General features: G+C 54.7%; 1 protein-coding gene and 1 long non-coding RNA gene across 3 annotated transcripts in view; both read right to left on the minus strand.

Annotated features, from left to right (window-relative positions):
• The window catches only part of RASAL1 (RAS protein activator like 1), a 26,583-nt gene extending 11,643 nt beyond the window's left edge, over window positions 1-14,940 (minus strand). Inside the window, exons 1-11 of one of the 2 annotated variants that reach the window (XM_039868187.1) lie at window positions 14,905-14,940; window positions 14,210-14,432; window positions 10,155-10,211; window positions 7,827-7,940; window positions 7,625-7,686; window positions 5,073-5,202; window positions 3,041-3,122; window positions 2,822-2,953; window positions 1,029-1,117; window positions 371-488; window positions 73-226 (exon numbers count right to left, since the gene is read on the minus strand). In XM_039868187.1, the coding sequence (XP_039724121.1) occupies window positions 73-226; window positions 371-488; window positions 1,029-1,117; window positions 2,822-2,953; window positions 3,041-3,122; window positions 5,073-5,202; window positions 7,625-7,686; window positions 7,827-7,940; window positions 10,155-10,211; window positions 14,210-14,274 (1,003 nt within the window). In that variant the 5' untranslated portion in view covers window positions 14,275-14,432; window positions 14,905-14,940. Of the gene's footprint in view, window positions 1-72; window positions 227-370; window positions 489-1,028; window positions 1,118-2,821; window positions 2,954-3,040; window positions 3,123-5,072; window positions 5,203-7,624; window positions 7,687-7,826; window positions 7,941-10,154; window positions 10,212-14,209; window positions 14,593-14,904 lie in introns of those variants that run through there. The other variant, XM_039868185.1, reaches the window with a different exon arrangement.
• On the minus strand, window positions 12,360-14,200 carry LOC120606735 (uncharacterized). The gene is made up of 2 exons (XR_005653957.1): window positions 12,910-14,200; window positions 12,360-12,815 (listed from the first exon to the last, which is right to left on the minus strand). It is a non-coding gene; the product is annotated as an uncharacterized LOC120606735 (long non-coding RNA).
• Window positions 14,941-15,555: the final 615 nt, after the last annotated feature.

Raw genomic sequence — 15,555 nt, forward strand, 5'->3', positions numbered from 1 at the left:
CCCACTTCTGCCCTCGACACCTTCTGCAGATTCATCCTTAGGGTGATGTCTGGGGGTCACTGGGCAACTCACTGGTCCGCGCCACCTCACGCCGGGTAAGGTGATCCAGAAAGCGCCCCGCCAGGCCCTGGCCGAGGAAGAGCTTCACCAGCTTGGTGGCGAGGTCCTGGCGGCAGTCGCCCGAGGTCAGCTCCTCCAGCACAGCCAGGGGGCTAGCAGCATCCTCCTGGATAGGGACAGGAAGCAGGACAGGTGGCCTGGGGTCCTGGGACTCCGAAGCAGAGGAGCCCAGGTAGGCGCCCCAAAGCTGGGGGAGGCCAAGACCCCATTCCACCCCCTCCCAGTAGAATTGGTCGTATGACACGCCCACCTCTGCCGGGCCCAGCACAGACTCCGCGAGCAGCTTCATGAGGGGCTGGTAGTATTTGGAGGGCAGGACACGGTCCTCGACGAGGCGCACCTTCAGCCGCAGAGCGCCCAGGTTCCCCCTGAGCGGGTCAGATCTCAGGTGTGTATGGGGGTATGTGTGGGCAGGTGTGTATGGGAGTATGCGTGGGCAAGTATGTATTAGAATATGTATGGGCAGGTGTGGAGAGCCAGGATGGGCAGGTGTGAACACGGGTAAGGAGCACGGATATTTGCAAAACGAGACGGGTGTGGACAGCGCCGGGCAGATGTGAACTGGCATGGCCAGTCTAAACAGGTGTGAACAGATATTGACAGGTGTAAATGGAAATGGACAAGCACAAGCGGTGTAAACAGGGTGCCCCATAGAAGCAAGTGTACAAGCATGGACAGCGTGAAAAGGTGTGGACAGGTGTGGAAGGACCCAAGGTCCTGAACACACGTCAACAGGTGTGAACTGACATGTTCTCAGGGAAATGGGTAGAAGGTGAACTCATTTAGATGCATGTACACACACAAACGTTCGTTAAATGAATGAGGGAAGCCACACGGGGACAGCTGGAGAGCTGACATGGGCTGGAGGTGGTTCCAGCCTGGCCTCCTCCCTCCACACCCACATTTACCCAGAATCCTCCTCGGCTCTAGGAAAGGGCAGGAGGCGGAACCAGCCGTTGGGTGGGTTCTGCTGCAGGACCTTTGCAGGGAACTCCACCTGTGGGTGACACACAGACCCTCAGTTGAGCCCTGCCCACCTCACCCAGCCCTACGGGAAGAGCTCACTGCCCACCCAAGCAAGGGCAGCATAGCCTGCCAGAGGCCACCTCCTCCTCCCCTACAGTATCCCTTTGACACAGCAGCAGTGACACTCCCTCCTTCGGTCCCAGATTATTAGTCCTGCCAGGGTACCAAGAGCCTCCAGGGACACTTAGTTGAGGAAACTGGGGCTCAGTGAGGTGGAGTGACCAGCCCGAGGCCACAGCAGCTGCTAGGGACAGCAGGCCTGGCTTGAGTGTCTTTTCAGCTCTGTTTAGGGACAGACACAATTGCATTTATTGAAAGGCTTAAAGACAGTCCAGAGGGCCCCCGAACCCCACACCCCTCTTTCGAAATAACTTTATAAGATATAATTTGCATCCCATGGAAGTCCCTATTTAAAGTGTATCATTCAATGGTTTTTAGTACATTCGTACTTGTGCGAACATCACCACTAATTTCAGAATATTTCCTGTCCTCCCCCGCAAAAGCCTGTACCCATACCCATTCACAGGTACTCCCCGTCCCCCAGCCCCTGGCAACGACTAATCCACTTTCTGTCTTGATAGATTGATTCACCTACTCTAGACATCTCATATAAATGAAATCACATAATACTCTAGACATCTCATATAAATGAAATCACATAATATGTGTGGGGTGTTTTTTCTTTTTTTGGACTGGCTTTTTTTACTCAGCATAATGGTTTCAAGATTCATCCATGTTGTCGCATGTATCGGTACTTTGTTCTTTTTTATGACTGCATAATATTCCACTGCATGGATGGACCACCTTTGTTTATTCATTCATCTCTTGATAGACATTTGGGTTGTTTCCACTTTGGGCTATTACAAACAACACTGCTACGGACATTCACGTACAAGTCTTCTGTGGACATGTGTTTTCATTTCTTTTGGGTATAGACTTAGGAGGGGAATTGCTGGGTCATGAAGTAACTCTATCTCTAACCGGTTGAGAAAATGTCAGACCGTGTGGCACCTTACATTCCCACCAGCAGTGCATAACCGAGCCTCCCTCTTGTTGGCTCTAATTTGCCTCCTTTTAAAAAATGTCAGCCCTGATACACACCCACTACTATGAGAAGCAGGAACAATCACACCCATTTTGCAGATGGGAAAACTGAGGTTCTAAGAGAAAAACCTCAAGCCCTGTGCTTCCAAGAATAGAAGCTAAGGGCTTGGATTCTGGAGTCAGAGAGACCTGCACTCAAATCCTGGCTCTGCCACTTCTTAGTCATGTGACCTTAGGCAAGCGACTCAGCCTCTCTGAACCTCAGTTTCCATCTGTAAAATGGGGAAAACAATAGTCCCAGCCTCACAGAGTGGCCATAAGGGTAAATACGGTTATGCTGGAGAAGTACACAGCATGGGGCTAGCACACGGCCGTCCTGGGTACTCTCATCCCAGAATAAGAACCTGGGCTGACCCGGTGACCTTGGGCAGGTTCCTGCACCTTTGAGACCCTCAGTCCTCTCGAATGTGCAAGGGGGTAATAGGACTCCATCGCCCAGGCCTGGCCAGGGGACCTGGTGAGGTAGCCTTCACACCTTCCCTGGGTACCCCCAGGATACCCAGCCTATCTCCCCTTCCTTCCCCCTTGGAGGTAGTGGGGAGCCACGGAGGGTGTCAGAGGGGGTGCTCACCATGCCCAAGAAGTCATTCTTGCCCACCATGTCCCAGTCCCAGAGCTCCACCCGCAGCGGGGATGGGGCACCCGGCATCTCCCGCAGCTCCAGCACCTCATCCCAGTGTGGGAAGCGAGTCTTCTTAATGGTCTAGCAGAAGAGAAAAGGAGAGACAGAGAGCTGACGGGGACCCCACCACGGGACGCCCCACTCACCCAGCTTCCCTCCACCACTCACCGAAGTCTCCATGCTCTGGCTGCCCCAAAACACACGTGCAAATGGATCAGATGTGCCAGAGATGTCTCGGGGGGCCAGGTCCCTGGGGACAGATGAGGAAAAGAGCGGGAGACACATGACCTTCAAGGACCAAGACCCAAGCTGGACCTTGGAAAATGGGTTCAGGGTGGACCATTCAAATTCTGCTGGTTTCCAAGGCAATGAACTGCTCCAATGTAGGGACCCAGCAAGGAGCACCCCTCTCCATACCTGCCCAAACCCTGTTGACTAACGCTACCCTAGGAAGAGGTGCTAGTATGCCCCTGTTTTCCAGATGAGAAAACTGAGCCACAGAAAGGTCAAGCCCAGCAGGCAAAGGTGCAGCCCTAGGAGGAGGCGCTAGTATGACCCTGTTTTCCAGATGAGAAAACTGAGCCACAGAAAGGTCAAGCCCAGCAGGCAAAGGTGCAGCGGGAGGAAGAAGGGGGCCTCAGTTTACCTGGAGCCCCTGGATGGGAGACCAGATGCCAGGGTTCAAAGCCTGGCTCTGCCATTCGCTGGGTGATTCTGGGAAAAGACACTTCACCTCCCTAGGCCTCACTTTCCTCACCTGGAAAATGGGAATAATCAAGGACCAACCTCACAGGGCCAAGGTTAAATGAGATGATGTGCGTAAAAAGCTTAGCATAGCAGCTGGCAGGTGGTGAGGGCTGAGCTCAGTCATTCCTTCAACAAACACTCATGCCCACACTCTGCCTAGGACCCAAGGAAAGGCATAAGGCAGAGACCTCTGGCCTCTAGTTGCCATGACAACCCAAAAGTCTCGCCCCAGTCAGCCTCCCCCATCCCTCCTTCCTGAGGTACCCCAAGTCCAGGGACACCCCCCACCAGGGGCTGCTTGCTTCCTCCTGCTGTTCCTCTCCCACCCTTACTAGGCATCCAAAGCCTTTGGTTTCCTAGGAGCCAGCCCAGTTGCTAAGCGACAGCAATTGGTCCCTTTCCTGTTGCAAGGATTCTGCATAGGCTTGTGGCTGGGGAGGAGCCCATGCCCCAAGTTGAGTCCTTTAGCCTGTCCCCTTCCCCCCTGGTATTCTTTGTCCAGACTCCAGGGAGCCCTAGCTGGGGGCAGAAATCTGGAGGTGGTGGGAGAGACACAGAGAGGGCAAGGAAGAACCTTAAAGTCACACAGCAAGCTAGAAATGGAGATCTCCTCCAACCTGGGAGAGGATTGGCTTAAAAGTGAAGGTTGAGGAGTAAGGTGTGAAAAAAAAAGGCAGAAAGGGGGAAGATGGATATCTCATAAGCTGGTGCCTCTGGAGGGTCATCTGTGGTCCTGCATCTGTCTTCCTTCTGATGGTTCTTTGAGACAGACCCTCCCTTCCCTCACTCCCAGCCCATATGACGTAGGTGGGCCGATCCCTCCCTCCACTCCAGGAATGGGCTCGCGACTCAAGTCTGATCAATCAGAGTTGATGTAATTGGTTCAGAGACAAGCATGTGCCCCAGGCTGAGCCAATAAGAATTAGTCCCAGGACACTGGTTAGAAATGGTCAGAGATAAAAGTCCCTTTTCAGTTGGAGCTGCCAAGTTATTAGGATGGCAGCTGGGGCTGCTGGGGCCATCTTTGTCCCCACCTGGTGAGGGACTGTTTGAGAATGACAGCTGAGGAATCTGTGTCTATGGATTCCAGATGTCACCATTGGAGCACCTGGATCCAGCCATACCTGAAGCTACATGTCATTCATAGGAGCCAATCTGTTTAAGCCAGTATGACCTGGGTATCTACCACTTACAATTTGATTAATATACCTCCACACATCGGTCTGGCTATTCTGAGTATGTAGCCTTTGGTTGCTGGTCACTGGAGGCCCAACAAGGATCCTACTTGTGCCTGAAACCCAGGAATTTACAATCCAGTGAGCTTGAACTGTTTGCTCACATGGAATCCTGATTGTGAGTCCCTAAGTGCCCCAAATGCCAAGGCAGCTGGGGGACCCCAAGGGATTCCTGCTCATTCTCAGGCCACCCCCTACACCCACCATCAGGACCATACCTGGCCTTGAGCACATGACAGTGAAGACAGCGGCCACGTACATCCTCCAGCATCTGCACAGCCAGGCAGATCTCACCCTGCACCTCCGCATCTGGATCCACTCGGCTCAGGTTGATCCAGCTATCAATTCCTGGGAGACACGGGCACTAACATTTATTAAGCACCTACCGTGAACCCGGCGTTAACTTAAAAATTCAATTAACGTTAATAATGTGTTAAGTCGTGGACTTCTCATGGACATCGGAAGGTGCAGTCATTACCCCCATCTCCAGATAAGGAAAATGAGGCCAGCGAGGGAAGAGCTTTGCCCATGATCCCACGGCTAGTCAACGGCAGAGCTGGGAGTTGAAGGCAGACAATGCCCTTAAGCATGCACCATCACCTTCTTCACCCTGGTATACAAAGCCGTCCTTCATTTAGTCTAACATACTCTTCCCTCGGAAAGATCATGGGCATTCCTACCTCTGAGTTTTTTTATGGGCCATTCTCCCTGCCTGAATCGATCACGGTCAAGTCATCCACAGTCTCACAGTCTCTCAGTCTCTCCCCTGTCTCTCTTGTCTCTCTCTCTCCCCCATCTCCTCTCCACCACCTCCCCGCCCCCCGCCCATTTCTCTCAGCACTTCGAAGGTATTGTTCCACTGACTTCCAGCTTCCACTGTAGTTATTGGGAAGTCATCTCAGCCTAATAATTGTTCTATCTTTTCTCTCTAATTGTGAGGACTATGCTTTTGATGTTCTTTGGTTTCACACACAATGTGTCGAGATAAGAATGTTTTTTTATCCTGCTTCGTACAGGTTGTGCTTCTACTTATAAAATCATGTTCTTCCTTGAGTTCTAGAAAATTCCAGATCATCATTTTTTTTTTTTAATCATTTCCTCTCTCCTGTGTTTTGTTTGTTGTTCGTTTATTTGTTTGTTTGCTTGGGGAGTGGTTGGAATAAGAAAAGGTTTTATTATTGAAATGGCACCGTAACCCCAGTGTTTATTATTTTGTCATCCCAATTTTTTTCCTACCCTCTCCTTCTAGGACTCCGATTAAATGAGTGTTAGACCTTCTCAGTTATTTTCTGTCTCTGAACTTCTCTTTTATGTTTTCTTTCCTCTTTCTCTGGGCTAAAGTCTAAATAACTTCTTTAGCCCAGATTCCAATTCACTAATTCTCACTTCTGCTCTGACTGATCTATTGAACTCACCTACTTAGTTTTTAATTTCAACAACTGTATTTTTTAACCTTTAAAATTTTGGTTTAGTTCTTTTTCGAGTCTATTTTTTAAAATTTATTGCTTTAATTTATCGTGGTTATTGATAGCCCTTTCTGGTGATTACGTTTTTTATTTACTTAATTAAAAAAAATTCTGTATATGATAATTACAAAATCCAAAGTCTTCGTAGGCCTAAATCTGAAGGTTATTGTTTCTGCCGACTCTTGCTCACGGTGGCCCTCTTACTTGTGTGTGTGGTCATCTTTGATTGTGAAGTCATGTTTGTTTGATCTCCCCATATGCGAAACCTAACATGAGGATGCTTATCCCCGGAGTGAAGTAATGCTTGCTTATTCTGGGCCTCTTTGAGGGTCTCTCTCAGTCTAATGGAGAAGTCTCAGGGTCAATACCATCTGCCTTGGCCCTAGCCCAAGATCTAGCCTGCACATTGTAGATCTGACATTGACATTTACTTTCGGAGCCATCTCTACTCCCTTGCTGTTGCTCACCACTCCCTGTTAAGTTTTGCTCATGACTGGGGGATGGGAGGAGAATACTGGGAATTTTCCTTCTTTACGGCAATTCTAATGATGTATTAGGAATCCCATTTAATTCAGGATCTCACTGTTACGTGGCAGGAGGGCCCTTCTGAGGATCTAGTCCCTCACATTGCTGGAAGTGGAAGTTCCATTTCACCCCCCTCTATCTCCACTGCTACCCCCAAGTCCAGGAGGCCGTCAGCTTTCTCTCACTTGATTGTTGCACAGAATCCAAACTGATCCCCCAGATCTACTCCTATCCCTCTGCGATCCGGAACCCACAAAGCAGTACAGAGATCTTCTGAAGACGTATCTAATCTTCCCTATCACTCCATTTTCCAATAATATAGCTCCAGTATCTTCACCATCTTGCTCAAGGACCATCAATGGCTCCCCAGTACCTCCAGAAGAAAGTCCAGATTCTGGTCTGGCACCTAGGGCCCTCTCCGATCAACCCCCACCAAGTATTCACCTGCCTTGGCCCTACACCCAAAGAGAATCCATAGAGACGCGCCTTAGTATTTTTGTGAAAGCACCTTTAAGGACTAATTCATGCCCCTTCCTACAGGAAGCCTTCCTTGACCACACTAGCCCTCACTGCCCACTTTTCCTCATCTACCATACCAGTCGTGTTGCACATACCTCCACCCTCACATCTGTCTTGTTTAAAAACAAACACTGAAATAATTTCCCACTAAGGGCTTTGTGCTTCCCTGTGTCACTTGCTATACCCTTGTAAATGTCCTCTCTGGTCATGGCCATCCCCTCCTCCCTCTGCCCAGCTGGAGGCCAGTACCCCTCGCCCACCTCGTGGGTCAGCTGCAATCGCCTCCCTGCTCAGCGAGATCTTGCCGATGACGTCATCGTGTCTGTGGAAAGGTGGACAGGTGAGGGTCCAAGTTAGGGAGTCGAGGGGCAGGTGTCAAGGGCTGGGTAGGTGGGTGGGTACTTTGCTTCTGGGTGTCCGCCTCCCCTTGGGTGCCCAGGCGTGGGTCCCCCGCACACATACCCCACCGTGTCCTCATCCAGCACATAGAAGGCCAGGTGGTGGAAATCCAGGGGCAGGTGCACGGTGTACTCCTCTCCCCAGAAGGGGCTCAGGCTCCGCCAGATGGTTGCTGTCCTGCAAAGGGGGGCATAGGGGGCTAGGGGACCTTGGGCCACATAAGTGGCAGACACCTGGAGACATGGATATGTAAATGCACACACACACTCCCACTCACTGAAACAGAGACACTCACAGATGCACCGAGGAAGCCAGAGACACACAGAGATACATTCGCACATACTCAGATACACATGAAGCCTCAGAAGTCTCTGTGTTTCTACATACCAACACATGTAGTTACGCAGAAAAAAACAGACATATTCACACAGACATACATTTAAAAAATGCCGAGATACACATGGAGACCCACAGACACACGCTCACATGCATCTGGTCATACACAGCAGACGGACACACAGAATCACACAAACACACAGGAACTGAAAACACGGACAATTCCATTCATTCATTCACTCACCCTCAACTGTTTGCCAAGACTTGCGGGTTACAAAGAATCAGAGGAAGAGGTGCCAAGGTCCCTGCCCCCACAGTCCCCCTCAGCGGGCAGGTGTTCTCTCCTGAGCTCTTATGATGACACAGTGAGAGAGAGTTCAGTGGTGCCTGTCTGAGTCTCAGAGTGCGGGTGGGAAGGATTAGGAGAGGCTTCCTGCAGGAGCTAGTCAGGCAAAGTGGGGAGAGAAGATGAGGACAATCGTTCCATGGCTGGAACAGCATGTGCAAAGGTCCTGAGGTAGGAATGAGCTTGGTGAATTTGAGGAACAGGAACATGCTGGGTGAAAAGGGGAAAGTGTGAGGGGCCAGGAGACCATGAAGTTAGCATGGGCCAGAGCACTTGGTGAGCAAGAGGAACCACAGGAAGATCAGGGGCTGAGAAAAGCTCAGAAACAGACACACACATAGAGCATCTTCACCCCGGCGCCCCTACAGACACACTTCCCTTTCCCCAACAGGTAACAAAGAACCTACTTGCCCAGTAAAGACACATCCAAATTTACAGCTGCAAAATTTGGTTTGCACACCTGTCATTCCCATCCTCCTTCCTTTCATACACTCTTCCCCAACAAACTGTGAGCACGCACACGAGCACACACGCACACACATGCATGCACACTCTGCCCTCTGTCCCAGCCCGGGGCACCATCAGCAGACGGACCCTTCTCCCCAAATGCCCTCTTCTCCCACCCTGGCCTTTTCCCAACAGGAAGTCCCTCAGGCTCCCCAACCCTTGAGATGGGAGGCTCTTCAGAGCCCAGAGGAGGGGAGACGGTAGCCTGCGGTAACACAGAAAATCAGTCTGCAGGTTTGGGGGTGATATCAGCATGTGGTAAGGGGGCAGCATGAGTGGAGCAGAGAGAATGATGGAAGGGGTCAGCCGGGGTGCTGCTGGCTGACCTTCTCCCATGCGGGCTCCCCGTCCCCAGCTCCCAGCCCATCTGGACCAGAACCGGCACCCACGGCATCCTGAATCCTGCTGTCTCCATAGGAACCGAGGTCTCAGCTGCCCACCCACCCCTCGGGCCTGTGGGGCTGAGAACCAAGCATAGCCCAGCCCAGTGTCCCCCCTGCCCAGACTCACTCACACACCGAGAACCCTCACCTCCTCGCACCGGTGCCCGCGTACCCAAACAAGCAGGCCATGGTGCACACGTGTGTACGGGGTGGCCCATGTGTGTGCACACACATGCACACACACACACCACACCCGTACACAAAGTGAGCCTATGAACCCGCACACCCCTGTGAATACACACATCTGGTCACAGGCATTCATACCAGCCCACCAACACCCCCACACATACTCACAAGCAGGCCCAGATGGATGCGTGTATGCACGCACGCATACACACACACACACACACACACACACACACACACACCAGTGCCCGCAGCACCCAGCAGGCCCGGAACCAGCCAGCCCAGCCAAGCATGAGATGCCCGCCCCCAGGGAGGCCGCTGTGGGAGGCACAGGCTGGCAGCTGCTGAGTCAGCCCAGGGAGACAGCAGGGACATCGTCACGTCCAGGGGGAAGGGATGGGCCCGTTGGGGCGGAATGGGGAGAAGAGCTGGCAGACCCAGCTGTCCGGTCCTCAGGCCGGGGCGCAGAGCACCCACCGTCAGGCCTGACAGTCCCCCGTGGGTGAGCATGGCCCTCCCAGTTCCTCTTTCCCCTATGCGTTCTTGTGCCTGGACTCCCCAGGGCCAGAAGGAGCGCCGCCCCCACTCCTTCCCTGTTCCCCTCGCCCCAGGCCTGGCCGCTCCACTCCTCACCTGGCCACCACCTCGTCGTCCACTTTCACTATGCAGTAGGGGTCACTGCTCCCAGACCTGCAGTTTGGGAAGGGGGGTTGAGAGGGAAGTCATGAGTGGGGGGCGTCCCAATCCACCTTCTTTATACTGAGAGGGGCGCCGAGGCCCAGACAGGGGAGGGAGCTTGCCAAGGATCCCACAGCAAGTTCGGCTAAGGGGCAGGACCTCAGGTGGCCAGCCGGAGAAGTCATGGCTGCACAGCCCACCCGCCGTGTCCCTGACACACCGCACATGGGACCTCCAGTGGAGAAGGGGATTCCACAGAAATGGAACACTGAGGCAGGAAGCCAAAAAGTTCAGAGTCCTGGTCCCAGGAAGCTCAAAGCAGAGGTCAAGAGCATGTGCCGGGGAGTCATCCCTGGCGAGTCATCCCCGGCTTCCCCACCTGCTGGCTCTGGAACCCTGGCAAGTCCCCTACGCTCTGTGGACCTCGGTTTCTCTGCTTTGTGAATCAGGCATCACATAAACACACCTCCCAGGGCAGTTGGAGGAATTAAAGGAGATTATGGGTGGGGGGGAAGCGTCACAGGCTTACCCCAGAACTCTCCCCCAGGTGCCTTAACACCACCCTCTTGGGTGGGCATTGCCCTCTCCAGCTTTTCATTTCAACCCAAGTTTCCTGGGAAGGTGGTGGTGGGGGTGAGGGGTTCCTCCCATTGCTCAGCCTTCAGCGGGGAGGGACCTCAGCAGACTCTCTCACTGCAGGCACAAACCAGGGCACCCAGACCTCAAAACTCAACTAGCAGGACAGATGCGTCCCATTTCCCTAGTGGCCATGAGCCATCAGCCAACCAAAGCCAGCTCCACCCCCCCTTCATAATAGAGTTGCCCCAGTCCATCCATCTCCTCCCCTAGTCTCATCACATAGGCCTCCTCTGTCTTCTCAAGCTCAGTCAAACCTCAGGGTCCATCCATCTAAGATACCTTGGCCGTGATCTTGTCATGGCTGCCTTCGTCCTGTCACTCAAACCTCACCCCCAAAGGTCACCTTCTCAGAGAGGCCATCTCTGACCACCACTGTCCTATGTAACACTGACCTCTGATGCCTCTGAGCATCTGAAATCGTCCTGTTCCCTTGTTTCTCTCTGTGTTTCTGCGTCTCCCTGGCTCCCTCAGCTTTTGAACTGTGAACTCCTTGGGGGACGAATTGTAGCCCCCTCCCCTCCCCCCACCTGGCAGAGTCAGGATCCGAATCCAGGTCTCTGGGGCTCAGTGCTCCTGCTCCTAACCAGTGCCACCTCCACCTTAGCTCACGACCCTTCCCTAAACGGCCCCTCCTTCGACACTCCAGTCCCCACCTTCTCCTCCTGCCACCCCCTCTCAGTTCGACTGTCGCCAGTCTCAAAACGCCCAAGAATTCCAGGGAACAGGGACATTGGCACCAGGAGCTGGCTCCAACCTGAGGTTTGTCTACTGGCTGAGCTCTCCCTGTGCCTCAGGTTCCTCTCTGGACTCCTTACTTTAGACCCCTCTGCTGGGTGCTCCAGGGCCCCCATTTCCCCACCTGGTCCCCATTCCTGAGCACCTCAGACTGGGCAGTGGCCTGTATGTCCGAGTTCCTCTCTGCATTCCACCTCCGATTCCCCTTTTGTGTGGTGTCCCAGGAGCCTCAGCTTCCCCTTCGGATCTATCCCAAACCCACTGGGCTAAGTAACCCCGGGAGCCTCAGTTTCCCCACCTGGCTCTACCCCGCTGGATGCCTGAGGCTGGGTAACCTCCTACATCTCATTTCTCTCTCTGGGTTTTCTATTCCCTGAGCCTCTTGAAGGCTCAGTTTCCCCAGCTGCAGATGTGGGCTGGGATCCCACCAGCAAAGGGCTGGGAGACACATCCCCTCCTGTTGACCCAGCCTGACCCCAGCCCCTCATGGGAGCCAAGTTCACGCGTCAGTTCCAGGGCTCTGACGCACAAGGGCCTTATCAGCCTCCTATCAGGTAGGGGCAACAGTGACGGGAGGGGGCTGCCCCTCCCAGATCCTCCATCTCTCCAGACCCTTGGCCTCTCCCACGGCCCCAGCCCCAGCTCAAGCACCAGAAGGCATGCCATTGCCTGCCCCATCTGCTCTGTGCATGGGAGCAGTCGGGCCTCAGAGCCCAGCTGCGTGACCTTGGGCAAGTGCTTTTGCCTCTCTGGGCCTCAGTTTCCTCATCTGGAAAATGAAAATGCTAATAGCACCGTAAGAAGTGTTACACACGGGACCTGGCCCATAGCCGGCCCTCGATGACGTATAGCTGCTATTATTAATGATAGCGATAACTCTAGAATTATCGGCTGAGTCCTCCTCCCATGCCAGGTTGGACCTCTCCCTAAAACCCGGCGAGGCTTCAGGAAGAATCCGGACCCTTCCCCTTTTAGGTGAAGGGAGAGCGAACACATTCTCGGAGAAGAGCCCCTCTGAAGAAGGGAGCCAACAGCTGGGGAAACTGAGGCAGGGTGGCTGGATCTCCAACTAGGGCTTAGTGACTCCTCCCTACCCTTGCTCTGGTGCGTGGCCCACCCCAGAGCTCACCTTGGCCCAAGAACATGGAGGAGGAGGGGTGGCCAAGAGACGCAGGAACCAGGCATGACTCAACACCCTCCTCAGGAGAGGCGTAAGGAGCTCCCTTGTGGCTCTCACCAGGACTGGTGGGAGGTCAGAGCACAGTGAGATGGAGACCTGGTTTCTGGAAGGTCCCCCTCCAAGCCCTCCAGCAGCTGCCAGGCCCCCACTCCTAACTTCGATGCCCTGACAGTTCTAGAATCTCTCATTCTCAGGGGCTCTGAGAAGACAGCTCAGAAAGAAGGCAGAGGGCTTGTCCAGATGCTGCATTTGTACAGCAAGCTCTCTGCTTCGATCTCAGGGGTGTGTTTATTTGGGGTAGCTAAGGAGGATGGAGAGAGATCTAAGCAGCTCCCTGCTCCTTGACACAGCTGCAGTGTTGGGGAGAGGGGAGGTTCATGAAATCAAAGGCAGGATACTCCTCACCGGGGGCCTACAGCTGGAGGAGTTCGGGCAGCCTAAGCCCTGACCTGTGTGAGGCCTCAGAGTCCAGGTTCCTGCTTCCCTTGGCCACAGGCAAACCCCAACAGGTTCTCCACCCTCACAGCTGCAAAGGGTTTGGAGACCTCTGTCCAGAGCTCCCATTGCACAGATGTGAGATCGAGACCCAGAGAGGACCAGGTCCAAGGTCACACAGCCCGTGTCCTGCCAAGGATCCCAGGTGCTGACACTTTCAGAACCTCTTCTGGGCCCCAGGCCAAGCTGGAGGGGGACCCTTCCCGCCATTCTGCTGATTTGGCAACTGCTGACTCAGCCCTGGGGGAAGCACAGCCCAAGTCTGGTACCAAGGGGAGCCCAGGATCCTCCAGCCTGTCACACCTGGCTGGGGAGGGGCCTGCAAGGAGAGGAGTTGGCTCTTAAGACCCTCAGCCTCAAGGGAAGGTCCACACTGGGCTGGGACCTACTGGCTGGGGAGCTCAGGGCTCTGGGTGAAGAGGACCCCAGTTGCCCCCAGGGCTGGACGGTTGGCCATTTGGTGGCACTGTGCAAACCCAAACCCCAAATGCACATAGAGGAATTCTGGAGCCTGGAGCCACCTGGATTCCCCGCCTGTCGGGTTCCTACCCACCATTCTGTTGATAGGAGCTCACCCAGGCCCGGAGAAGCCCCACCTCTGACACCTGCCTGGACTGAAGAAGAGACCCTCCCCGCAACCCTTCCGCAGCTCCGACAGAACCCGTCCCTCCAATCCCCAGGACTGACGCTCTGGAAGACCCCCGCTTAGTGTATCCCTGAAACAAAGACATCCCCCCTTCCCGGGGGGCAGGGCGGGGCATCTGCTAAGTCTGGGTCCCCCCTCCTACCAGGACAGCGATGGTCACGGAGCCGCTTGCCTCATGAAGGCAGATAGGCGGGGGTCTCAGGCGAGAACTCCCGCCCACCTCACCGACCCTCCCTGGCACGCGGAATGGGCGACTCCCACCCCATCCCACGCTCCAAGCGTCCCTCGCCCCGGGCTCGCCCCGGGAGTACTCACACGTCCTTGGCGGGCAGCGCCCGGCCCTCCACCACGCGGACATTCAGGGAGCTGCTCTTGGCCATGGCGCCCAGCCCCAAACTTTCCAGGCAGGTGGGCGCCCAGACTGTGAGGCTGGACAGCGAGATGGGGAGGGGGTGTTCGGGGTCGTCTACATATCACCAGCTGCGAGCCTGGCGCCCTGTCCTGGCGTCGCAGCGCCGCCTGTCCGAGACGCGGGTAGCTAGGCAGGAGGTTTCCGAAGGAGAAGAAAAGACAAGTGTCCGAGGAGGGGGCGCACCCCGCTCCCCGACTCTACAGGTAGGAGCCGTGCGCCCAGCAGGCTGAGAGCACAGGCGGCACCGCGGGCTCTCGCCTCCTCTTCTGGAGCTCCTGGTGGGCGGGAGGGGTGGGCAGAGGGCGGGAGGGGGCGGCCCAGGGCCCACCCAGCAATCCCGCCTCCCTTCGGGTCCCCAGCCCTTCCCCGGGCCCCCTCGCGCGCCCTCTGCCGGCGCCCCCGCCAAGCGCGCCGGAGCGCACCGGCCGCGGAGACCCGAGTGCGCGGAGGCTGGGACTGCCAGGTGGGAAGGCCCACGGCCATGATGGGCGTGGCCAATGGCTCCTGGTGAGTTGGCACTGGGCTCAGAAGACGCAGCGTGTCCCCTGCCTGCCCTCCCTCCAACACATTCACACCTTTCCAGCCCTCTTCTGCTTACCAGCCCTGCGCTGCCTGCTCGATCCGACCTGCCTGCTACCCTTTACAACCCGGAAGACAGTTTCATGATTGTGGCCGGGAGGTGTCTCACTGAGAAGGAGTCCTTTTACATTTCCCCTGGGGTCGTTCAGAGTCTAAGTGTGGGGGAGGCGGCCTCAAACATCCCAGCCCCTGTCTCTTTTCGTTTCCTATTAAACCCAGACTGTGAGAGCGGCAGCACCCACGTCACGGGCTGGCACTGCGGGGGAGGAAGCCGCGGCCAGAGGGGGAGGGGCACAACCGCCACAGCGATGATAAAAGTCATCAACAATTGTTTGAAAGCTTACTGTATGCCAGGCACTGTTCTAAACGGTTTTCCGGGACGATCTCATCTTCATCCTCGCAATAACTCTATGAGCCAGGTACTCTTACCCACATTTAACGGATAAAGAAATAGGTTCAGAGAGGGGTAAATAACTAGTGGGAGGTCTCAGCCAGTAATTGGTTTGCCTTCCTGAATGCGAATCCTGACTCCCTCACTCGGCAGCTGAGGAGTCTTGGTCAAGTCAGCCTCTCTGTGCCTTGTTTGGTTTTATCGTCTGTTCCGTGGAAGAACACACACAGGATTTCGAGATGATTCGGTGAGATAAAGCAGATACAGGTCTCAGAACAG

This window comes from Pteropus medius, unplaced genomic scaffold (genome assembly GCF_902729225.1).
Source record: "Pteropus medius unplaced genomic scaffold, Ma_sr-lr_union100, whole genome shotgun sequence".
Classification (NCBI taxonomy): Eukaryota; Metazoa; Chordata; class Mammalia; order Chiroptera; family Pteropodidae; genus Pteropus; species Pteropus medius.